Source organism: Eumetopias jubatus, unplaced genomic scaffold (assembly GCF_037043125.1).
Source record: "Eumetopias jubatus isolate StellerSeaLion01/CBP00866 unplaced genomic scaffold, mEumJub1_p1.0 scaffold_9, whole genome shotgun sequence".
NCBI lineage: Eukaryota > Metazoa > Chordata > Mammalia > Carnivora > Otariidae > Eumetopias > Eumetopias jubatus.
The window spans coordinates 34,852,740-34,878,121 of NW_028274815.1; the positions used below are offsets into that span (position 1 = coordinate 34,852,740).

Sequence of the window (25,382 nt, forward strand, 5' to 3'; positions counted from 1 at the left end):
AGAGGCCCCAGGTCTGGGCTCTCGACTCTGCCTCTCTGTGCCACGCTGGCCTGCTGAGCAAACTCACAGTGCAGGTCAGCAGACAGCCTTAAAATAAACAAATATGTTTGTGTTGTGCCCAGTTATGGAACAGTGCGTATCCAATTAGGTAGTGCAAAACTCATGCAAATAATCTTTTCTTTTTCCGATTCCTGCTGCATATGAGTCTTTCACAACTGACTTGGCCAACTCAAATTCCTAAAATGCTGAGGTTCAGAAAGTCTGGTCAGAAGTTTGCTAGTAAAAAATGAAGTCCTGCCTCCTCTGTCCTCCATCACTGCCCCCATCCCTACCCTCAAGCTACTTTAGCTTTTAGACATGTGGATACTATATGCCTTTTTCCTTAAAGATATGGGTGAGATATTTCTTTTGGAGTATGTCCAAACAATCTGGAAAACCCATACTTGATATTAGCTACAGGAAGCTTATTAAAAAAAAAATACCCACGAGGAACAAGAAATAAAATTAGGGCAAACTATGGGCCTACCCTCTTTAGAAATCAGTATATCTTTCCAAATGGCAGATTTTCTAAAACTGAATGGGTTTTTTAAATTTTTTGGCTTTGTTAAGGAAAAAATATGTATACACACACTTGAAATTTAATATTCTGGAAAGTACTTATTTTAAAGATAACAGTTTAAGTTTTCATCTCAAAAGTTATTGCTCATTCTAACATACTAAAACCTGCATTTTTGGGTGCCTGGGTGGCTCAGTTGGTTAAGCGACTGCCTTCGGCTCAGGTCATGATCCTGGAGTCCCAGGATCGTGTCCCACATCGGGTTCCCTGCTCAGCAGGGAGTCTGCTTCTCCCTCTGACCTTCCTCTCTTCTCATGCTCTCTACCATTCTCTCTCTCTCTCTCTCAATAAATAAATAAAAATCTTTAAAAAAAATAAAAACCTGCATTTTCCTTTTATAAATAAACTTCTATCTCTGCGTTCTGTCCTTATAGAAAGAAAGTACGTAGGGCCAGTTTTCTACCCATCCCAATGCTTAAGTTTGCCTCAAGGAGCTTCCTGTTCTGTTCCAGCGGTGACGTGTTGCGAGCAGACCTGACAAGTGCAGACAGCTTGCTGTACCCTTTGAGCTTGGGCTGTGGCTCTAGCCCATGCTGTTTTAGGAAATAAGGTGGAAGATAGAGAATGGGGGGAGCTCTAATGGGAACAGGAAACAGGGCCTTCTCGGGGACTCCTTTCTACTCCTTTACTCTTCATCACACCATTCAAGGGGACAGAATGTCTCTATCACCTCTGCCTAATTCAGTTCCTTTCACAGGGGGGTCCTTGAGCCTCAAGATGGGACCACGGGCTCATCTTACCCTTAATTACAATGCATAAAGCTGGAGATTGGATCCAGGAAACTATATCCTGGCAGAAATGCTAAGACCAAAGACAGAAGCTTATTGAAAAAGACGTGATCCATTTGCATTAAAAATATCAAACCACACACAAAGAGATTAATTGCCATGCCCTCCTATACCAGTATCATCTAGTGGAAACTACTCTAACTACTGCGAAAGAAAAAGTTAGGTCCAACAGTCATGTTTTGTACCATGTGATCCAGCTCTCTGTTCTCACAGCTGACTGGGCAAGAGGTGGGCACCTGATTCAAGGACAGTCAATCCATAAATTGGCTAGATTCCCTTGACCTGTAGCCAGGGCAAGGGAAGGGCAAATCAGAGTCCCTTTCACAGAGAGGTGGCATGAAAACAAAGAGCGACGTTACCAGTTAGTGGCAGGGCAGAAAGGAATATGGCTGACCTATATTTCTAATGATGAAATGCTGTGAACACTTACGAATTTCTATGGGTGAGGCCTGTAGTACCTCCTCAAACTGAGGACTAGCTTTTAGCACTGGTTTCTCTGAAGCCAGCCCATTCTGGTTCCTGATCTTGGGTTTCTGAAAACTCCCATTATCTTATCATGTATTTTTCTTAACATACTTGAGCTAACTGGAATGAGTGCCTGATACTTGTAGCCAAAAAAAAAAAAAAAAAAAAAAAGCCAAACTAAAGCACTATCCAAAAGCCAGGCAAAAGTGAGCCAAAATAAAGGGGACTGACGAATCGGGAAGGTCTAAACCAGAAGCAACAGGAGTAAGTGACTTCGTTAAGGTTCTTGAGGTTGTAAATAATGTTACTGAAACTAACTCAGGTTGGCTAAAGAAGAGAAAGAAAAAAAGAATTCATGTATTTATGTGAAGGATGCTAAAGGGCAGCCAAAATTTTTAAAAACTAGTGTCAGTTCCTCAAAATGTCAATCCATAGGGCTGTTACCATATGACCGAGCAATTCCACGTCTATGAAAAGCTATGTACACACAAAAATTTGTACACCAATGTTCACAGCAGCATTATTCATAATAGACAAAGAATGGAAAAAACTTAAATACTTACCAAATGATGAATGGATAAACAGATATATTCATACAATGGGATATTATTTAGTCATAAAAAAATGAAATTTGACACATACTACAACATGGATGAGCCTTGAATAAGTGAAAGAAGCTAGACACAAAAGGCCACATACTGTATGATTCCATTTATGTTAAATGGCTAGCACAGGCCAATCCGTAGAGACAGATAGTGGTATAGTGGTTGCCAGGGGCTGGGCAGAGTGGGAGATGCAATGACTGCTAATGGGCCTGTAGTTTCTTTTCTTTTCTTTTAAAGATTTTAAGAAATCTCTATGCCCAACATGGGGCTTGAACCCATGACCCTGAGATCAAAAGTCGACTGCTCCACCAATGAGGCAGCCAGGTGCCCCTGGAGTTTCTTTTGCAGGGGATAAAAATGCTCCAGAATTGGGGCACCTGGGTGGCTCCATCGTTAAGTGTCTGCCTTCAGCTCAGGTCATGATCCCAGGGTCCTGGGATCGAGCCCTGCATCGGGCTCCCTGCTCAGCAGGAGGCCTGCTTCTCCCTCTCCCACTCCCCCTGCTTGTGTTCCCTCTCTCGCTGTCTCTCTCTCTGTGTCAAATAAATAAATAAAATCTTTAAAAAAAGAATGCTCCAGAATTAGATAGTGATGATGGTTGCACTCCTCTGAATATACTAAAAACCACTCAATTGTGTAGTTTAAAAGGCTTAATTTTATGGGATGTGAATTATATCTCAATGAAACTGTTATTACAAAAATTGTGTATGTACAAAAACAACAAAGCAAAACAAAATAAAGGGGTGACACAAAATAGAAAGCCAGAAACCATACAATTCTCTCCCTCTCCCCCCCATCATCTCTGCTTCCATATGAACGTTTGCTTCATTCTTGTCTCTCTACAAATCAGTTTTCTTAGCTTTTTCATGCATACAGCAGACAGACTATGAACTCCATAGTTCAAAACTTGTATGTCGCGACAGAGACTAACTAGATGATCACCTACCCATTTTCTCTTCTTTGTGGGCATATGACTGGACTACATTTCCCAGTGTTGTTGGCAGTTAGCTGAGGTCATGTGATGAGTTACTGCCTTTAGAATGTGGGCAGAAGGGATGCATGTGATTTCCAGGCCTGACCAACTAAAAACCCTACTCTGCACTCCTCGATCCTCTCCCTCTTCCTTTGACTACAGCTGTAGAGAATAGTTGAACCACTAGATGGAAGGAGCCTGTGTACTTGATAAAATTTGTGGAGCATAGCATTTCCCCATCTCCATCTACCTACATTGAACTGTGATATTATGGAGAAATAAACTAAAGCTACTGAAATTTGGGCATTTGTTGCTGTAGTAGGTAACTTCTTCTGACTCTATATGTCCTCTGTATAAGAGACTATCTCATGTCTTTTTTGTTTTGTTTTGTTTTGTTTTTGTTTTTGTTTTTGCAACACTTTTATTTGAAGGCTTTGTCAAAAATACAGCCTCTCATGAAGTACTTTGAGAAGGGAGAGGCAGAATAGAGCAAGAAAAAAGCTAACTTGTCTGCTCCATTAGCTCACATTCAAGTAGGACCATTGGGTTTTTTTTGTTTGTTTGTTTGTTTTTACATTCATTTAAATGATATATTTGAAGCTGAAAGTGCTGTCACAGGACAGGCGTTTGCCTTTGCATCTCCCACACAATTCTTGACGATGGGGCCTTTTAGGGTCAATGTGGCGGAGTTTTACAGTGCAGGAGCATCTAGTCTGTTTACAACTTTGACAGGTGATATCCTCCACTTGGTAAGGGTTATAATGGGGTCTTTTAGGGTCAACGTGGCGGAGTTTTGCAGTGCGGGAGCATCTAGTCTGTTTACAACTTTGACTGGCTGGCTGTCAATTCCAATTTGAAATCTTTAAGTAAGAAAATTGTATTGGCCTGATGTTTAGTCAGGTAGCCCCCTAGTTCAGTCAACTGAAGCCAGAGCATGAGGTCACAGAATATGAATATAGTCCCCTGGGGGCCTACTCATGGAAGTGAGCAGCATTTCTTAGAGAGAAGATGTCAATTGTCATGGTTAAGTAGGAGGGGTGGGCATGAACCACGGAGAGGAATATTCGATTCCCAGAGTGGCTTTTCGTTTCTCTCCCCAACACATTCAGAGATACAGACCTAGAGACGGACATACACATGTAGATGATATAGATGTATTCTAGTCCCTAATTCTAAAAGTAAAGTTCCTTTTGGACAATTTGAAAAAAAAATCAAGTCACCATTTTCTTTCCTCCTCTACTTTCCATTTTTTCCCTTCCTCCCATCCTGTGAGGCAACACAATACGATGTCTGAGGGAGGTTATGACTATAGCCTCACTTCACCACTTTCTGGTTCTGTGACTTTGGGCAAATTATTTAACAGCTCTCCATCTTGATTTCTCTGTCCACATAGGGATATCAATGATAGCCCTCACCGTAGAGGAGGCTCAGGAATATTAACGAGTTCATATATGCTTCGTGCTTAGTGTGGTACCTGGTACATAGTGAGAACTTGTTTATTGTTTGTGATTATGATGCATCTGAAGCTGCATTCCAAATTTTAAAAATTTTTTCTTGACCGTTCTAGGGATGGAAAGTGGACTTCATCTTTAAGTAACACCTGTTTTTATGTTCTTGAGAACCCAAAGGAGTGGCAACCAGTTCTTCCTGAACCAATGGAGTAATCCAAATGCAGATGTTTTAGATGGAGATGCTGAGGCTTCTGTTTAATAACACAAAAAGCCATGGGGCGCCTGGGTGGTTCAGTCGGTTAAGCATCTGACTTCGTCTCAGCTCATGATCTCAGGGTCCTGGGATTGAGCCCCACATCGGGCTCCCAGCTCAGCAGGGAGTCTGCTTGTCCCTCTGCTGCTCCCCGCTCCTGCCCCGCTCAAATAATAACATCTTTAAAACCACACACACACACACACACACACACACACACACAAACACAAAGCCATTTTTTACTGGGGATAGTATACCTCTGTCCGGATTGTTGCAATGTCTCATGTCCTCTGTTGATGGTCAGAAATAAGAAGTGGGAGGGGTGCCTGGGTGGCTCAATTAAGCATCTGACTCTTGATGTCAGCTCAGGTCATGATCTTGGGGTTGTAGGATCGAGCCGCCATCAGCCTCCGAGCTGGGCATGGGGCCTGCTTGAGGTTCTCTCTTTCTCTCTCTCTCTCTCCCTTCCTCTCCCCCCTGCATGCTCTATCTCTTAAAAAATCAAGAATCTGAAATCTCAAAACTGCTATTCTTTTTCACTGAAATCAAGATATGATAATGCGGCGTTCTGTGATGTTTTAAAACAAATGACTGTGAGAATTTGCTATCAACAATGTATTTTAGAGTTGCCTGGTTGGCTCAATTGGTAGGGCATGCAACTCTTGATCTCAGAGTTGTGAGTTTGAGCCCCATGTTGGGTGTAGAGATTACTTTTAAAAAATGTATTTTATATTCTGCATGGAGCACTGGGTGTTATGCACAAACAATGAATCATGGAACACTACACCAAAACAAATGATGTAATATATGGTGATTAACATAACAATAAAAAATTTTAAAAAAAGAAAAAAATGTATTTTATTTGGTAACAAAAATGCCAAATTCCCAAAGTAACAGAGTACACTCAGTTTTGAAGAAGTCCAATAAAGTTTGACAAAATCAGTCTCTGCACTCAGTGTGGAGTTTACTTCTCCCTCTCCCTATGCTCCTCCCCCTGCGCGCGCGCGCGCTCGCGCTCTCTCTCTCTCTCTCTCTCTCTCTCTCTCTCTCTCGCAAATAAATAAATAAATAAAATCTTTTTTAAAAATAAAAACTAAATTAAAAAAAAAAAGAAAGAAGAAGTTGGGGCCCCAGCGCCTGGGTGGCTCAGTCGGTTAAACATCTGCCTTCAGCTCAGATCATGATCCCAGGGTCCTGGGATCAAGCCCCGAGTCAGGCTCCCTGTTCCGCGGGGAGCCTATTTCTCCCTCTCCTCCCCATTTGTGCTCTCTCTCTCTCTCTCTCTCAAATAAATAAATAAAATCTTTAAAAAAAGAAAAAAGAAGATGGGGCCCCAGGACTTGGGTCAAGAGTACCAGAGGAGAGCCCCATCCAGGAGGGTGGGGAAGCTCCAGGGCCATGGCAGGCTGAGAGCTAAGGGGAGGGACTGCTCAGAGGGAGCCCCTGGAAGGGGTTCTACAAAGGAACTTTAGAAACATGATATCTGATATCCACTTTTAAGTTTTCTTTCTCTGCACTGTAATTCCCTTATGCAATCCTCAAGACTTCACAGAGTTTGTTGAAACTGCAGGCTTACGTTCGCCGTGTCTTGGGTAATAGAAAGAAAGTTTTCACATTTCATGGTAAGGTAGATTAGAGAGTGATGGCCAGCTGGAAAAGCCATTATGAGATGTCCACAGGTGATTGGGGAAGAGTCCTAGAGCAGGTGACCAGCAGAAACCAGCATACATGGTGGAATATGTAAACACTTTCTGGAGATCTCAGAAATACGTGGAAAGAGGATTGGACTTCCTGCAGTCATATGAGATGGAGAGTAGAATCAGTATATGTGAAGAGAAGGCAATCTAATAAGGCTAGGAAATCTGGAGAATATCTCCCTTTCACTCTCTCTCTCTCTCTCTCTCTCTCTCTCTCTATAGATATATAAAACAAATGTGTATTGTGTGTATGCATGTGTGTATATTATATATCTACATTGGGTTTATAGTACATACTTTTTCACTTTATATCATCAGGCTTTCTTAGTATCCTTAAATATTATTCAAGTACATAGTAAGTATATAATAAATAATGGCCTCTTAGTGCCCTATGGTGTGATTATTCCATGCTTTATTTAACTAATTCCAATTACTGGACTTTTTTTTAGTTTTTCACTTTTGTAAATAACACTGCAGTGAACATTCTTATGTTGTCTTTTTGCATATTAAAAAATTAATTCTGGGGCACCTGGGTGGCTCAGTTGGTTAAGTGTCTGACTGTTGATCTCAGGGTTGTGAGTTCAAGTCTTGCATTGGGCTCTATGCTAGGAGTTGAGCCTACTTAAAAAAAAATTATTTCTCACACTAAGTTCTCAGAACTGTATTTTCTGTGGCAAATGTCTTAAATGGTTTTAGGCTTTTGATAGAGATTGACAAATTGCCCACTGGAAAGATCATACCCAGAAGGACTTCATAACCACCATGCCCCCATACCCCCAGAATTGTATGAGTGTCCATTTCACTACATTCTTCCTAGGGCAACTTGCATATTCAGGGGATTAGCTGTGTTCATTTAAAATGCTGAACATGACAGACACAGACACAAGAAGGCAGTCGCTTGTTACCAAGGGATTTCACCAAGAAAATATGTCTCAATTTCCATGTCAAAAGAATTGCTTTTCTTTATTTTCACAATAGTCTTTCTTTAGCAGGATTAGCTGTGAGGAAACATCAATATTTCTTACAGAGAGAACTCACTGGATTCCTTAAAGGGGGTTTATTCCTCATTCTCCCCTTTCTACTTTGAAGGCAATGTGAAATAATCCATCTTCTGGTGACATGATTGAGGAAAAACCTTGTGTTCAATTTTCTCAAGTTTACCCCTGTAGGTATTCTAGCTCTAGGGAAATGCCTACTAGGTCTCACATAATATACTTACAGTGACCAAGACTTTAAATATAATTATGGGGAATATTGGTGGGAAAATGTAACTGAGGCATGAGATCACTTACAGGACCAGATTGATTGATCTGATGTTGTCTGTGAGAACATGAAGGGTTTCAGAGAGGATCTGATGTCATAGATTTGAGAGAAACATCACAAATGATGTGCTCCCATGAACTCTCCTGGCTCTCCCTTAAGTGCACCCCTCAATTTAAGGATAACCATGAGCAGCTCAGAGTTCCCGGCACCCCAGGTGGGCAGGAACATATAGGGCACAGTCTATGAGGGAACATCTACCTTGTTGGTGATCCTGCTCTCAAATAGGGAAGTGTGGGTCAAAGAAGATATCTATGCAAGCTGTTCAATTTCTCTGACTTCATGAATTCATGGGAAGTAGCTCTCTGGAAGTACACTAGAACTCTGTTCTGCACGTTAAACACTTGACACCACAACTCCTCCACTGAACAGATAGGAAAACTAAGCAAGAAGGTTAGTTGTATCTCCTGAATTGTAATTAAATCATAAATGAACCTGGGCTAGTTCTTGGAATGCTGTACATTTCCTTTTGTTTTTAACAGAACTGTTGCTGACTACCAAATTAATGCATGTGTATTATAGAGAGAGAAAAAAGTACAAAGAATAAAATAAAAATTACCCATAATCCCAGAATTCAAAGATGGCCACTGTTAACATTCTTGTAGATATTTTTCCACTCTTTTATCCATAGATTTATATACATACAGTCATCTCTTTTATAATCCTGAGGTCATACAGGATTATTTTGTAACCTCTTCTTTTCTTGTAGCAGGTTGCTTTTTATTTTGCACCATTAAAAAATAAAATTGTGAGGAGACTTCTTGGTAGATACCTCAATAGCTCTGATTATTTCTTTGGGGCTCATTCTTAGAAGTGAAGTTGCTAAGTTAAAGGTAAATCACATTTTAGGGCTTTGGATAAATACTACTAACATGCTCTCCAGAAATGTTAACCATCTTACACATCTATTAGCGGTAAATAAGACTACCTGTTTACCTGCCTCTTCATCTATGCTAAATAGTATTTAAAAAAAAAATTTTCCCGGGGCACCTGGGTGGCTCAGATGGTTAAGCACCTGCCTTCGGCTCAGGTCATGATCCCAGGGTCCTGGGATTGAGTTCTGCATCAGGCTCCCTGCTAGGCGGGGAGCCTGCTTCTCCTTCTGCCTCTCTCTCTCTCTCTCTTTCTCTCTCTCCCCCTCTGACTCTCATGAATAAGTAAGTAAGTAAATAAATAAATAAATAAATAAATAAATAAAATTAAAAAAAATTTTTCCCAGTTTGATTTCTGGCAGATGGTATCAAATATTCTTGTTCTTATACAGAATTATTGGTGATTTGTATTTCTTCCTCTGTGAAATGTCTGCTCCTGTCCTTAGTTTTGCCTATGTTGCTTGACCTGCAGTTGGGCCAACTTGGTGAACCTGGTTTTCTGCAAAATCCTGGATGACTGAGACTGGCAATTGCTCCACACTGACGAGAAGATGGCTTCCCCACACCCTTGGTCCTGGGAAACTCCCTGGGGGCGCTTCCATAGTAAGGGCTTCTTGCTTTGGTGAGTGGCCCATCTTATGCCATGGACTGTGTGTACCCGGGTCACATCTTGCCACACAGGCTGGTGCAAAAATGCTGCCATTTTGAAATGAAAGTTTTAGATCTGAGGTAATCTCATATCATTTTCATTCATAGACTACCAGATTCATAGATTCTCCCAAAACTTCGGCCTTCACAGTTTACACTGAGGGGACATGGCTATGGAGGCCTTATCTGGAAATGACCATTCAGTTAAGTGCAGGCCCCCAAGTACCCAAGAATGAAGAACCCCTCCTGTGCTAGGAGGACATTAATGATGACCATGATTGGCCTATGCAACTGGAAATGCTCTGCTATTACAGACCATTCATACCTTGATCAAGCACTCAGTGTGGGCAAAGCCAAGCTTCAGACTAGAAGGAGGATGAGGAAAGATCCAAAAAGCTTCCTGACCACCTACATGAGGGCCCACAGACGTGCACACCCATGCCTTCTGTTTGCATGCACATGCACATGAAATTATCAAGAAAAGAAACTAAAGGGAATGACATGATTAAAAGCAAATAATTTTATATTTCTTCCTTTCTCCAAAAATAATTTCTGACTGCCTTAAAGGCAAATTAATACAGTAACACCCATATAGCTTACTCCTCTGATGGACCTATAAAAGGTACTCAAAGACTACCTCCCTAAAGTCTGCAGGCAAAAAGGAAACTGCTTCTTAAGTACATTGGAAAGTCTTTATGTGCTTTAATTACTCCCATGAAGAACCATACACTCGGGGTGGGAAACCTCCAGGCCTTTAATCTTATTATTATAGCCCAAGTGTTTCATTGTCCTTAAGAACCACTTAGACTTCTTACATTTCTAGTTACAATTTTTATTTGTTTGTTTGTTTGTTTGTTTGTTTGTTTTTTAGGATTTTATTTTTTGTAAGTAATCTCTATACCCAACATAGGGCTTGAACTTACAACCCCGAGATCAAGAGTGCATGCTCCACTGACTGAGCCAGCCAGGCGCCCCTATAATTTATTTTTTAAACTTTTTTTCATTTTAAACAAGAAGTTTATTTAAACAAGACGCTTGCCTTGAAGGGAAAACTATCTAGGATTCATTTCTTTTAGAGTAATTTATCCCTACTTAAAGACAGATTGCTCTACATGTAACAGCTACGTACAAAAAAGTTATAAATTTGTCCTTGGTTTTACAATGATAAATGAAAAACATTAAAATTCTCCAATCGAACAAGGTATGCAAGGATTTTTATGTTGTTCTTTTTTTGTTAAACACTGAGAGCAAAATAACTTACTAGAATATAAAGATAAGAGCTGACTGAGCATGCCACTAATGGAGAGAGGGGGTATTTTCACAGAAGCAGTATTTTCCCCCATCCCATCTCCATTTGATGTCGATCAAAACATACCATTGGCCATTTAGTTAAAAAAAATGCAATATGCTTGTGCACATATACAGTTACTTTATGTACAATAAAGGAATGGGGAAGGGGAAAATGAAAAAATAGAGAAAACTATACTGTAGTAGTCAGGATGTGGTGGAACCAAATTGCGGCTTTCTAATTGAGAATGTCTTCTTGGTCTGGAGGAACAGAGTTCTGGAGTAAAGTAGCAGGTTCCCTTTTTAGTAGACACCTCCTGTCTGCTGCTGGAACACATCGATTGTATCTTCATCCTCCATTTCCAACTGTGCAGGTGTGTCTGTTTCACTGATGGCTGCCCATCAAATCGGAATCTGATCTGCCTCATTGACAAACCCTGTCGTTCACAATAGGCTTTCATTAGTTTACTAAGTGGTGTATGTCTCTTAATCTTAAACTGCACCACAGAACCATCCTGCCCCGCCACCTTCAAATTAATATGATTGTTGTTTTCAGTCTTGACTCCTTCCTTGGGCTTTTCGTCGGCGGTAGCGAGCGCCAGAGTCTCCTCAGCTGCCGCTTCACAAAAGAGGTACCGGGTCCGCACCGAACGAGCGCACCTATTTTTTAAACTTTTATTTTTATTTATTTATTTACTCATTTATTGAGAGAGAGTGAGAGAGAGCAGGGCTGGGGGAGGAGCAAAGGGAGAAAGAGAGAGAGAGAGAGAATCTTAAGCAGGCTCTACTCCCAGTGCAGAGCCCAATGGAGGACTCGGTCCCACCACTGAGATCATGATCTGAGCAGAAATCAAGAGTTGGATGCTCAACCAACTGAGCCACCCAGGTGCCCCTATTTTTTAAATACCTGTTCTTTACTCATAGACTTCTGACATCTGGAGAGAGAAAAATTTTAAATAAAATAAATCTTACATTTTACGTTTATTGTTATTTAAATCAGAGGCCATTTTACCTGTAGGCTTTTATGAGATTTCTTTACAATGTTTTGATACTATATTTGGTCATTTGGTTACTAGATTCCAATTCTGGTGTTTTAAAGGATCATAGAGTAGTGAATATCTAAAAATGTGCAACTGCGGTATCATCTGATAGTATACCTGATATTAAGTTTCTAGTTAATCAGGCTTAGTTTTATCAGGTCATCTACAACAGCTTGTTGAGGTTCTACTGTGGTATGAAAATAAATATGGATGAGTAATATTGGACTTGCCTCTGAGTGGGACATAAATTAGTCCAAGAAGTATTATTTTTTGAGGACAATAAGAAATTAATATGGATGATAAATTGTTATCTAAGGAATGGTCATTATATTAGCTTGCAGTACAAACAAAGTGAATAGTGGATAAGGGGGATAGTAGTGTGGGGTGGGGAGGAAGCAACTAGTAGGTAACTACTGGAGAGTCTAGGAAATCAGGTTCTCCAGCTGAAGGAGGAAGGAGGAGAGAAGACTTGGTAAGATACCCCCAATTCTAGAAATGTGCCCCTTTACCATTCTTCAGCTCAAGTTAATCTTCTGCACTTTTTTGTTCACTCAACAAATATTTATTGAGCACTTTCCATATACGAGGTACTTTCCTAGGAGCTAGAAATAACAGCAGTGAACAAGACAGACAAAATCCTGCCAAACTTCTTTAAACGTTAACCCGTATTTTCTCTTTCTGCTTTCACACCACCCTCTTAGTCTTTCTCCCCCTACAACCTGATATCCTTCCCACCATCATGATAAAACAGCTCTCTAAAGACCAGTGACCTTCTGATCACTGTGTCTAGTGCCCCTTTCTCAATTCTGTTCCTTGGACTCTGGTATTTAATATCATCTGATATCTGTCATTTTTTAAAGCCTCAGCTCCTTTGGGTTCTGTGATATGGCACTAGGTTGTTTTTTGTTTGTTTGTTTTTGTTTATTTATTTATTTATTTAGATTTTTTTTAATTTTATTCATGAGAAACAGAGAGGCAGAGGGAGAAGCAGGCTCCCCACTGAGTAGGGAACCTGATGTGGGACGCGATCCCAGGACCCCGGGGTCATGACCTGAGCCGAAGGCAGACGCTTAATCGACTGAGCCACTGAGGTGTCCCAATATGGCACTGTTTTGTTTGTTTCCTACAACTGTTACTTCTTCCGACTCATTCTCTTGCCTCCTAAGTAAATATTGGTGGTCCCTCAAGTCCTACACTTTGCTTATTTTTTTTCTCTGTCTCTTAAATCTTCTCCCCTGATGATTTCTCATGGCTTACATCTTTGGCTCTATTTAGAAAAATCCTAAATCTATATTCCCGGACCCAGCCCTCTCCTAAACTCTAGTCCCACATTTCAAACTGTGTGCGGAAGCTTCCATCTGGGCATCTGAGCATGATGCTAGCACAATGTGTTTAAAAGTGTTTGTACCACTCAGGGCTCTCAACTGCAAACAACAGAAACCCACTCTGGCTAAGTCACACAGAAAATGAATTCACTGGGAGGATATCAAGTGGCTCACTGGGTAGACAGGGAAGCCAGAGGACCAAGCATGGAAAACGGGCAGGAACCCAGGCAGTCTGGAGCACGGAGAGCACAGCCAAGTTCACCCCACAGGAGGAGTCTGTTGAGGACGCTGCCCTGGAGCTGGCTGTCCCCCCATCTTCCCCCTCCCCCACGATCAGTGCTGGACTTCAGTTTCTCAACCTAACTTCCAGTGTGATACTTAACTGCTAGTTTTTGTGTTATTCCCCCCAATTTAAAAAGCTGAGCTGGGGCTTCCAATTGGTCTAAGTCATGACAAAAATGACCTCTAATTCCCCTCAGCTTCCCACAGAAGGAAAGGAATTCTGATGCAGGCCAATGAGATATGGCAATTAATCACTGTATTTTATTTTCTATAATCACCTCATTTCTTAAAGTTGCCATTTGCATTTAATGCTGACATCATTTTCTCCATCACTAGGAACTGCACCTCAAAACTCTCCTTTACCTCTTCCTCTCCTTCAGCTTCTGAGGCAGTCATCCAGGTCTGTGAGGGTTTTCTTTGTTGTTCATTCATGTGTTGTTGTTTCCCTTCACGCTCTTTTCTTCTTGGACCTTTCTGACCTCCCTCCCCTGCAACAGCCTCCTAACTGCATTCCCCACTTTCGATGCCTCCTCCAGTTTATCCGCCCACAGGTTAATTTTTCTGTGACAACACTTTGATCATATTGCTTGCTGCTAAAACTACATTGTTGATAGATGTCTCAGCCTGGCATTCAAAGATCTCCACAACAAAAATCCCAATGAGAATAAGAGGTAAACTGGTGCAGTGAAAAGAACTTGACCCTCAGATGCAGACTAACATGGGTTCAAACCCTGATTGTCCCACATTCTAATTGTATACTTCTGAGACTCATTTTTTTTGTCTGAAAAAATGGGGGTAATAAAATATATCTCCGAGGGCATTTGTAAGTCAGCTCTTTGAAAGTCAGAATGGTGTTGCTATAATTTGCATTTAGGTTGCAACATCAACTCACAGATGCTTATAATGGACAATATTCAATTACAGACCTGTCTGATTCAAAACCTTAAATAAGATTGTCATCAATGTGGTTTTAACACAGGCAGGTTGGGATCAGCATTCTACATGTTTTGGGGGCTGGCAATCTAACCATCATTTATAGCATTGTTCCTGATTTCAAACAGCTGACTTACAAATGACCTTTTGGAAATATTTTATTTGCAAGTAGAGAACTTCCTGTGTTATTCATTTTGAGAGTTGAATTTCCCTGATTGGCTGCTTTCCACTATAACATTGCTATTTTAAAGTATTTCCCTGCAGAATTTCAATTTTGTGAGAAGCTGCTATGAATTCCTTGTGGGGAAAAAGTGTATAGTTATGGTGGACAGATGAAAATTATTAGTTATCATTTCTAAGGTTTGCCCAACATCCAGTAAATGTGGTGAAGCTCTAGCACGTAGAAAGAAATTTTGAATCAGTTCTACAATCTCAAGCCCCACTTCATGGCATAAATCTTAGGTTGGCATTGGAAAAGCTTAACTCTTCAGCCCACACTTGTTCTCTTTTCTCTGCTTGTCACAAATGTCCCCATTAGAGCTATCAACAATAACTTGCATCCACATTCATTCACTCACTCATGCGTCCAACTCTCCCTAAGTGAGGCATGTTTGGTGATCCTCACAGGATAGATTTCATTTGCATAAACTCTTGCCAAGAATTTACAGGACTATTAATTGCTCGATTCTTTTCTGAGGTCTTTAAGTCTGGAAAGTCTTAGGTGAAAGATAACAATCATGCCAAGCTTGGTAAAACAATTATTTAATGAGCATGATATTTTAAACCAGTCTCTACAGATACAATTTGTGGGTGAGTGTGTGCAACATATTTTTTGTTTTTGCATCATTAATGGTTTTTAAAAATTAAAACACATTTATGATATTAAAATAATATAAAAGTGAAATCCCCTGTATCTCTCTCTACCCTTGCCTTCCACCACTCAATTTTATTTCCTAGAGGCAATTACTTTTTAACACTTTGGGGTATATCCTCTCACACTCTTTGTTTTTTCTCTTGCAATCATTTTAGTTGGCCCTAAACATTCTTTATGGTTAGAAGCTAGAACAACCCTGCCATTTAGCCTCTTACAGATTTTGGAGCTCTTTCATACACCTCTTATGTTAAACATATAATTAAAATAAAGAAACTCCCCCCCCCAAAAAAAACATTTAAGTTTTGTTCTGTATCACACATAAGCTCATATGGACAATCTATGCAATTCCAGGACCATAGCGTTTAGTCTTAAAATAACATTAAGACAATGAAATAAAGAGTGGAAAGCCCAACATAACCTAAGAAAAACTAAAAACAAAGCAAACCAAAAAGCACTTCATTATTTTTGACTGACACTTTTTTTCCCCTGAAGGTTGTTTTATTGCAAAACTATAAATACAACATTGATATGAAATTGTTTAAGTAACTGATCCTCTCTAACCACTAAAAGGATGTCTTTTTGCCTTGGCATCAACCAACTGGGAAATAATGTTGCAAGAATACTGGGGTAGGGGGGAAAATCTGGGCTGGGGCTTTTGGCAATTTAAGGAACCAAGTAGAACCTTCCTCTTCTTGGGAATGTGCCACTTTTGGACAAGAACAGGCAGGTAAAAACAGCACCATTTAAACAGCTCAGTTTTAACTTTTATTAATTTGTAAAAATCTTTTTTTTTTCTGTTCCTTTTCTCCACTTGACATCAGAAAAAGTTTTAAACATCATGAAATTGATTTGGCTGGATATGGAGATACAGTACCAAAGCAAAGTGAAACAAAAAACCCAGAGGACACACAGAAAACCCTGAGTAAACCCTCAAGTTTGGTCTCGGGGGTTTACAGATCACAAGAACCATCAACTCAACCCCCAAGCAATGTGACTCCTTGAAGAGCTGTTGGATCCACACCAACAACACAGGAGACTGCAAACAACGTATTCTTGACTGACACAGAGAGAAAAAGTCAAGAAGCCAGAAAGAGTTTCTTGTTACCCTTCAAGGTCGTCTAGCTAATGAGGGCAAAACAAAGAAATCAATGTAAGAATTTTTTATTTTCCTTCAAAACTCAGGTCAAGGCTTTGACAGTAGATGTTATGTATCTTTAAAAGTATTCTGAAACTGGGACCCCTGCGTGGCTCAATCAGTTAAGCGTCTGCCTTCAGCTCAGGTCTTGATCCGGCTCAGCTCATGATCCCAGGGTTCTGGGATCGAGTGCTGTATCAGGCTCCTTGCTCAGCGGGGAGCCTGCTTCTCCCTCTGCCTGCCGTTCCCCCTACTTGTGGTCTCTCTCTGACAAATAAATAAATGAAATCTTAAAAAAAAAAAAGGCATTCTGAAACTCCTCCTACCATAAACCATTTTGACATAGAGGGGAAGGTAACTATGCACAGAGTCAAGATTCTACGTATAAAGAGAATGTTTTTTTTTTTTAAAGAGAATGTTTTAAACTTGTATTATTTGATATAGCTATACTTACCCTTTTGCAATAATTGGACTCCTGGGGAATGGTGCATATTTTACATTTACCTGAATTAAATTGCACTTAAGGGGCTCAAAGTGAGGGGCAGGGGGAGTTCTGTATTGCAAATAATCTAAAGATAAATTCTTTGAAGAATCTAAATAACTACCCAGTAATTGGTAATTGTATAGTATATTTGGATTTTTATGTGTGTTCATTTGATGATAATGTATGGTTATGTTTTCATTTTGAGGGATTTACATTCAATCTTCCATTTTATTATGGCATTATTAAACAGCTTGTCAGATCTAATTTGATAAATATAAAACAGAAAAATTCATACTGGTTGCTTTAAAATAGTGGGGCCTTGGTTGTTGAATAATGTATTCAGTTTGACTAGCTTTCAGAGTTCTTCTATGTTTGTCCAATATTAATAAATATTTATTGACCAGCTTCTCTGTAATAAGCACTGAGTATACAATGGTTTAAGCAAAAACAGGCACCACACAAGCCCACTTATAATTATAACAGCAGCTAATAATTACTGAGTACTTACAACATAATGGGCCCTGTTCTAAGGGCTTGACATGTATTATCTCATTGCATCCTCTCAGTAACTAAGAAGTAGAAATGGTATCATCTTCATTTTACAGAGGAAAAAACTGAGGCACAGAGACTGTGTTACATAGCTACTAAGTGTGGGATTTGAATACTAAGGAGTATGGGATTTGAATCTAAGCAATATGATCTCAGAGCCTGCAGTCTTAATCACTGTGATGTACTACCTCTCCTATATTCTAAAAGCTCTCCCTGGAGTATACAATATAATGGATGAAACACTTATTGGATAATCATTCAAGTAAATAAAAAATTATAACTCTGATAAGAGCTATGAAAAGAAGTATTGGCAGGAACTATTTGGCTAGTTTCTCTTTTCCTTCTGGTTACAAAGTTAGGCTGTACTTCCTAGCCTTCCTTGCAGTTAAGTGCAGTCATGTAACTAAGATGGGGCCCATGGATTATGGATAAAAGTGATGGATACAATGGGTTAGCCTGGTGATGGGTATTAAAGAGGGCACATTCTGCATGGAGCACTGGGTGTTATACACAAACAATGAATCACGGAACACTACATCAAAAACTAATGATGTAATGTATGGTGATTAATATAACAATAAAAAATTTTAAAAAAGTGACAGATACACTTCCATGCCTAAAATATAAAATCTTCCTAATTGGTCCTCTGTGTTCTTCCACTACTACTCGTATTCACTAACTGAAAAGAGTGGAGTTCAAGATAGAAGCTTGGATCCTTGAATGACTTCATGGAGCAAAGTCCCCTGATGATCTGCATTGGATACTGATAGAAGTGAAAACGTTTTATTATATTAAGCTAACTGAAATTTGGGGACTTTTAAAATAGCATCTAGCTTATTTTGACTAACACAGAAAAAGAAACCTTTAAGTTGAATGCTGCTGTAGGGAAAAAAGAACAAAAACATGTGATCTTGAATTCATAGTTAGGTTGGAGATGGTGTGAGAACAAATATTGGAGGTTGAATTACGGGAGAGACTTGCCATGTCATGGCACAAGATTTGCTACAACTGTTGCTTATGCAACTTGGAAGGTAGCATACTACTTGCCTAGTAAAGCATATGGTTCTAGAGGATGTTTCTGGAAAGAGTTAGAGTAATAATATGTGTTGGCTACTATTTGCTAACTTTAGTAAAGCATTGCAGGAAAGAGAAAAAGTCAAGCAAGAACTGACTGATTTGGAAACAGAAATAAAAGAGAGAATTAGAGAAGTCCAGAAATTTGGAAGCTAAAAGATTAGAAAGCTGACTACTTCTAGATAGGGAACAAAATATTAAATACCCTTGAGTAACAAAGGTCTATTGAGATCCAGACTACAATGATCTAAGAGTGTGGTCTTCTCATCTGAATCTAATGACTTGAATTAGCCCCCCATTAAATTCAGAGAGAGAGGAATTGGGGAAGAAAGCAAAGACATAAATCATGCTTGAGAATTATGTGTAGGAAAGAAGTATGGGTGTGGTTGTTGGCACATGTTGCTGACTGGAAGCAAATGGATCAGAAACCTACCAAGTGTTTGAGGGAATCATGTTCTCAAAGAAATCTTTTGACTATTTGAGTTGGAAATAACCTTTGGATCTCATATTTGTACCAGTAAGGAGTGAGCTGAACAGGCTATAAGGAAGGTATATTCCTCAACACCCTCTCATAGAATAGCAAAGCCAGGGGCCATGGAGTACAACGGACGAGGAAATTCCTTGGAAAGAAGATTAAGATTTTTTTTTTAATGTCCACAAATGAAGTTTTATTGGGGTCCATGACCATACTTGTTCATTTATTTATTATCTATGGCTGATTTTGCTCCATACCTACACGACAGAAACAGAATTGAATAGTTGTGAAAGAAACCATATGGTCCACAGAGCCTAAAATATTTATTTTCTTTTTTTAAATTTTTATTGTTATGTTAATCACCATACATTACATCATTAGTTTTTGACGTAGTGTTCCATGATTCATCGTTTGTGCATAACACCCAGTGCTCCACGCAGAACGTGCTCTTTAGTACCCATCACCAGGCTAACCCATCCCCCCAACCCCTCCTCTCTAGAACCCTCAGTTTGTTTTTCAGAGTCCATCGTCTCTCACGGTTCATCTCCCCCTCCGATTTACTCCCCTTCATTCTTCCCCTCCTGCTATCTTTTTTTTTCTTAGCATATATTGCATTATTTGTTTCAGAGGTACAGATCCATGATTCAACAGTCTTGCACAATTCACAGCGCTCACCATAGCACATACCCTCCTCAATGTCTGTCACCCAGCCACCCCCTCCCTCCCACCCCCCACCACTCCAGCAACCCTCAGTTTGTTTCCTGAGATGAAGAATTCCTCATATCAGTGAGGTCATATGATACATGTCTTTCTCTGATTGACTTATTTCACTCAGCATAACCCCCTCCAGTTCCATCCACGTCGTTGCAAATGGCAAGATCTCATTCCTTTTGCTGGCTGCATAATATTCCATTGTGTATATATACTACCTCTTCTTTATCCATTCATCTGTCGATGGACATCTTGGCTCTTTCCACAGTTTGACTATTGTGGACAGAAGATTAAGATTTAAATGAAGAACTTTCCTTGCCCTTCAAAATGCTTATCCCAGCATTCTGGTTACAGAAGCATTATGCTTATTCCAGAATTCCGGAATTGCTGTGGAGGAATAATTGCTATATTTTTCCTCCTAGTCGTCCTTTTTCTGCACGAGCATTTTTTTCATTTGTCCTGTCTTTGCCATATATATATATATATATATATATATATATATATATATATAAATTTTTGATTGTCCTCACTAGTTAGGATGAGCATTTTTATTTAAAAATAAAAGTAAGTGAGGGACACCTAGGTGGCTCAGTCAGTTAAGCATCCAATCTTGATTTTGGGTCAGGTCGTGATCTTGTCATCATGGGATCGAGCCCCATGTCAGGCTCCAAGCTGGGCATGGAGCCTGCTTAAGATTCTCTTTCTCTCTCCCTCTCCCCTCTGCTCGAGCATACTCTCTCTCTATTAAAAAAAAAAAAAGTAACTGAAACAAAGGCAGATTAATCATGAAGTTAAAGAAACTTAAGCTCTAGAGGTCTCTTCCAAGGCTCTAGGAAAGTGTGTCTTTCCACTATAATCTCTCCTTTGTCATATTTCCCATTTTGTCAGGTGGTGTTGTAGTGGCTTTGGATATTTTAGGTATCTAGCTAACGGAAAGTTGAGTTGGGGATATATTTAATCTCAGGCTTAATGAGATACTTACATGGATTACACTCACATTTAATTAAATTATTGCTGGCTGTCTTTGTTTAGCAATAGATTCCAGGAAAATTCCTATGGGCCACTGCACTGATTCACCCAGCATCCTATCATGGACGTGATGGGGCTAGGGGTCATCATACACTATGAACATACAGGTAGCATTGAAAAATTATGTGGGTCTTATGGGAGAAATAAGGTTTGAAACATAAAAAGCCAGAAGCTAGACTAGGGAAAATTCTTCTAATTGTTTTTTTTTTAAGATTTTATTAATTTATTTGTCACAAGCAGGGGGAGTGGGAGAGGGAGAAGCAGGCTCCCCGCTGAGCAAGGAGCCGGATGTGGGACTCGATCCCAGGACCCTGGGATCATGACCTGAGCCAAAGGCAGACCCTTAACCGACTGAGCCACCCAGACGTCCCCTTCTAATTGTTATATATATGATATATATTTGGTTGTCACTGATGTCAAACAAAATAGTTCTATCAGGAATATACTCAATAATTCAGTATGCATAGTTTAAAATTCACCATACATTTTCTTTTCTTTTTTTAAATGGGAATCATGTGAAATAGAATTAATCGGAATTCCTGCAGCAACACTACAAACAGCTGTACTATATGTGCAAAGTGGTTTTTTATGCATTCCAACTATATCCCAATAATAAAGACAAATTTGATCAACGGTGCTAGAGGAAAAACTAAGTTATCTTTTTATCCTCTTTATTAAAGAGTTATTTAAAAACCACTGTCATGGGACGCCTGGGTGGCTCAGGCGGTTGGGCATCTGTCTTCAGCTCAGGTCATGATCCCAGAGCCCTGGAATCAAGTCCTACATCAGGCTCCCTGCTCAGTGGGGAGACCGCTTCTCCCTCTCCCCCCTGCTTGTGTATCTATTGAGAAAAAGAGAGGGGTGCCTGGGTGACTCAGTCGTTAAGCGTCTGCCTTCGGCTCAGGTCATGATCCCAGGGTCCTGGGATAGAGTCCCACATTGGGCTCCCTGCTCAGTGGGAAGCCTGCTTCTCCCTCCCTCCTGCTTGTGTTCCCTCTCTTTCTGTGTCTCTCTCTGTCAAATAAATAAATGAAATCTTAAAAAGAAAGAAAAAAAAGAATCATTGTCATATGAAGAAATAATCAAAGTGTACGCAACCAAGAAATTTAGTAAACAAAAATATTGGAGTCATGTTGGGCAGTTAATTGAACGTTGTATTTCTTGATTGTGTAACATTTGTAGAATTTGCAGTCTTCTTAAAATGTGTAATCTGTTGTGATTTCTTTTCTGCATCCAAATAAATACTCCATTTAACCCAATTTTGTGCTTGTTTTTTTAGAAGGGCTCCACAAATAGAAAAACTTCAGGCCCCACAAAATGTGGATCCTTCTCTGAATTAAAATAAATATATATATATGTATTGTAGTATATCAATGGAAGTTCTTATTCTTTTAACTGACCTAAGGCAGAGAGTGTTGTGTGCAGACACAGAAGAGCAGCTGTAAGAATTAAGGCCTTCTCAAACATTAAGTGGTTAGACTTAATAGAAACTTACAGATATAAAAATGCCCATGGTAGAGGAAACTTTGGGTAAATAATTTAATTTTGAAACAGGAGGAAACTCTGGACACCATTTAGTCTGTAACCTCAATTTATCTTGGCTGCCTTATTGCTTGTCTCCACATGGTATGGTATTCAGAAGACACACAGGTCTGATATCCACAAAAGACATGAAAAGTAATTTAGATTTTTAGGGAAGATTTTTAAAGAGGCACCAGAGGGAGTTTAGCAACAAAATGTTTAACCATCCTTTTAACTAAGTCCTTCTCATTATGATAGTTGCTAACCTCATATTTCTCATCTCCCTTCTTCAGTCTGTTCCTTTCTCCTGCAATTTGTCTAAAATGACGCAAATTCTTCCCTAACTCAGCTCTTATTGTATACATCAATTTAGTTCATGAGCACCTCACAGTGCTCCTCTTCATTACTCTGATCCACACAACCAAGTCCCAAGAAGAACTTTGGAAGCCAGTGGAAGGTCTTTAGAAGGATGGAGAACAGGGTTGAGCAGGGGAGGGAGGAGGACGATGAAGGTGGTTGTTTGTCTGTACATGCTTTGGTTACAAGTCCAGTCCTTCCATTTGCAAATGAATAAAGTTGAGTCCCAAGTAAGTTTAGTGACTTGATGCTCACCTACTTAGTCACATGGAGTTGGGCTGAGAACTCAGGCTTACTTCATTAAAACCCTTTGTTATAGTTCCCTAATAGGCAATCTTATTAGATGCCCTATAAGGGATTGCTTTGCATCTCTGGTGGAAAGAACACCAGGGGGAGTAAGGAAGCCTGAGTTCTAGCTCTGCTTCTACCAGGCTCCATGACTTTGGGCAGGTCAGGTCCTTTCTAAGGCTGTGTTCTCCCTGAAGAGGAGGCAAGATGAACTCTTGGGTCTTGTCCAGCACTAATATTCCTTGCTTCCATTCCGTTTTGAATTCTGAGACTGTGGCAGGCGTGGCCTTGAGTCAGTCAGGAAGACTCACCCCCATATATCCCGTACTAGGGTAGAGGGAGAACCCGGAAAGAAGGGAGTCCTCCTCTCACTTGTTTGCCTCCTTGGTGTCCTTATAGGACACACGGGGCGACCATCTTCTGTCTGGTGGGGGGTTCTGGACTTGGGCTCCAGTGGGACTCTCATAACCCCAAGGGGCTATGAGAGAGAATCTCTCGACGCTCCTGGCAATCTCAGGCCAGAGGCCAACCCTTATCATGACCCATTCGGAACCAGCTTCAAAATCCAAGTCCCCAGGCCCTCGGTAGAACCACTGCGCAAGCGCAGCCACCAGTTCGGCGCGAGACGGCCGGATCCCGAGGCCGAAGCAAGGTGAGAGGGAAGGGTCTGCAAGCCCCCGCCTCCATGTTGTCACGTGGGAGGCGGAGTCGGAAGCGTGACGGCGTGCGCAGGGGTGGAGCTACCGCCGCGCGCGGGCGCGGGCGCGGGCGCGGGGGCGGGGCGCAGCGCGGCGTTCGCGGTTGTTGCCTGGGAGGGAGGCCGGGCAGGCGGCAGAGCGGCGAGGCTCTCAACCTGACGGGGAAGTGGCCCGGGCGGCTGCGGCTGACTGCCCCGGGACGGGCGGACGGTCCGACGACGGAGGCGGGGGCTAGGAGCCGAGCCCGGCAGCCTAGAGAGCGAGCGGGTCAGGCTCAGCGGCGGCCACCCTGTCGGTCCGCTGAATGAAGTGCCCGCCCCGCTGAGCCCCGAGTCCGGCGCTTTCCCCGCAAGATGGACGGTTTTGCCGGCAGTCTCGGTGAGTACGGCTGGGGAGTCCTCCGTCTTCTCCGCGGAGTGGGAGCCTTGTTCTCTCCACACACAGCCCAGGCCCTGCTCTCCACCCTGCCCTTGGGGATGGTAGTAGTTCCACTGCACATGTTCCCCTCGAGGCTACCGCCCCTCTGCTGGCTACGGTGGACTCAGAACCCCTCCCCCCATGCCCAGTCCTCCTCAGCAAGACCCTCCCTTCCTCCCAGCGTCCTCTTCAGTGCATGGCCCTCCTTCGCGCAAAGTGGAAACCCCCTCTCTCAGAGAGGCCCCCAGTAGCTGGTACATTCCTTTCCATACAATCACGGCTCCCCCCACAGACCTACCTTCAGGGTTGGGGCACCCCTTTCTGAAACCTTGACCCTTTAAGGGCACAACAGTCTTCCTTTCCACATACTGAGCTCTCTTTCAGAGTGGAGGCACCCCTTACCCACGCAGGGGGTCCCTTTTTAAGGTAGGGACCCCCATTCCCTCTTCAGGAAGAGGGCAGCCCCCCAGTCTTCACTTTAAATTTGGAGACTTCTTTTAAGTATATCTCCAAGTGTATGACAACTTCCCTTCTCTCCTTCCACTTCTCTGAACACTTTGCAGTGGTGGAGAGAACTAGAAGAAATGAAGCATCATTTGCTTAATACAGGAAAGGAAGAGGTGCATCTGTGTTGGGGGACCCTCTTTAAAAGAAGAGTGAAAGCAGAAGTATTCTCTGGCTCTGCGAGCATGCTGGGGAGAAGTCATTCTGCCCAGTGACTCCATAGGAAAGGGGGCCTCTGTCAGGGAAAGAAAGGATTCTCCATTTTTGGTATATGTTGTCTTTGTGGAATGGAAGAGGTTATTAAGTAGGCTGCAGTATCCTTTCAGTGTTCCCTTTCAGCAGAATAAAGGTAATATATTTTGTAACTGGCTAAGGGAATCAGAACTAGAGGCTGGTACTCAACGCCCTATAATCTGTGTCTGGAATTACTATTCTTTGAGGCCATTGGAATCTGGTTACTCTAAAGATTGAGCTCAACTGTTATGATGGTGAGAGAAACAGTTTCTGCTTTGGCTGATTCTGCAGTTATGTGATACCTGTTGCTGGATTTGTATTTTCGGTATTTTATGTGGAGGTAGTTTGTATTCAGACGCCTTTCTTGGTAATAAATCCCTGGTTGATTAATGCTCATGGATCAGTGCGTGATCTGGCCATAGGCCACACTTTATTCAGCCGTATTGGGATTAGTTGAATTTTTAAAATCTAAAGTCA

At 41.1% G+C, this 25,382-nt stretch overlaps 1 protein-coding gene and 1 pseudogene across 2 annotated transcripts in view; one reads left to right on the top strand and one right to left on the bottom strand.

Moving 5' to 3' along the window:
* Positions 1–11,091: 11,091 nt before the first annotated feature.
* On the bottom strand, positions 11,092–14,018 carry LOC114219614 (small ubiquitin-related modifier 2 pseudogene; annotated as a pseudogene).
* A 9,837-nt stretch (positions 14,019–23,855) lies between these two features.
* Positions 23,856–25,382, top strand: part of EML4 (EMAP like 4) — a 143,312-nt gene continuing 141,785 nt past the window's right edge. For both annotated transcript variants that reach the window (XM_088026405.1, XM_088026406.1), the window contains exon 1: positions 23,856–24,128. In XM_088026405.1, coding sequence (XP_087882531.1) covers positions 24,104–24,128 — 25 coding nt within the window. In that variant the 5' untranslated portion in view covers positions 23,856–24,103. The remainder of the gene's footprint in view (positions 24,129–25,382) is intronic.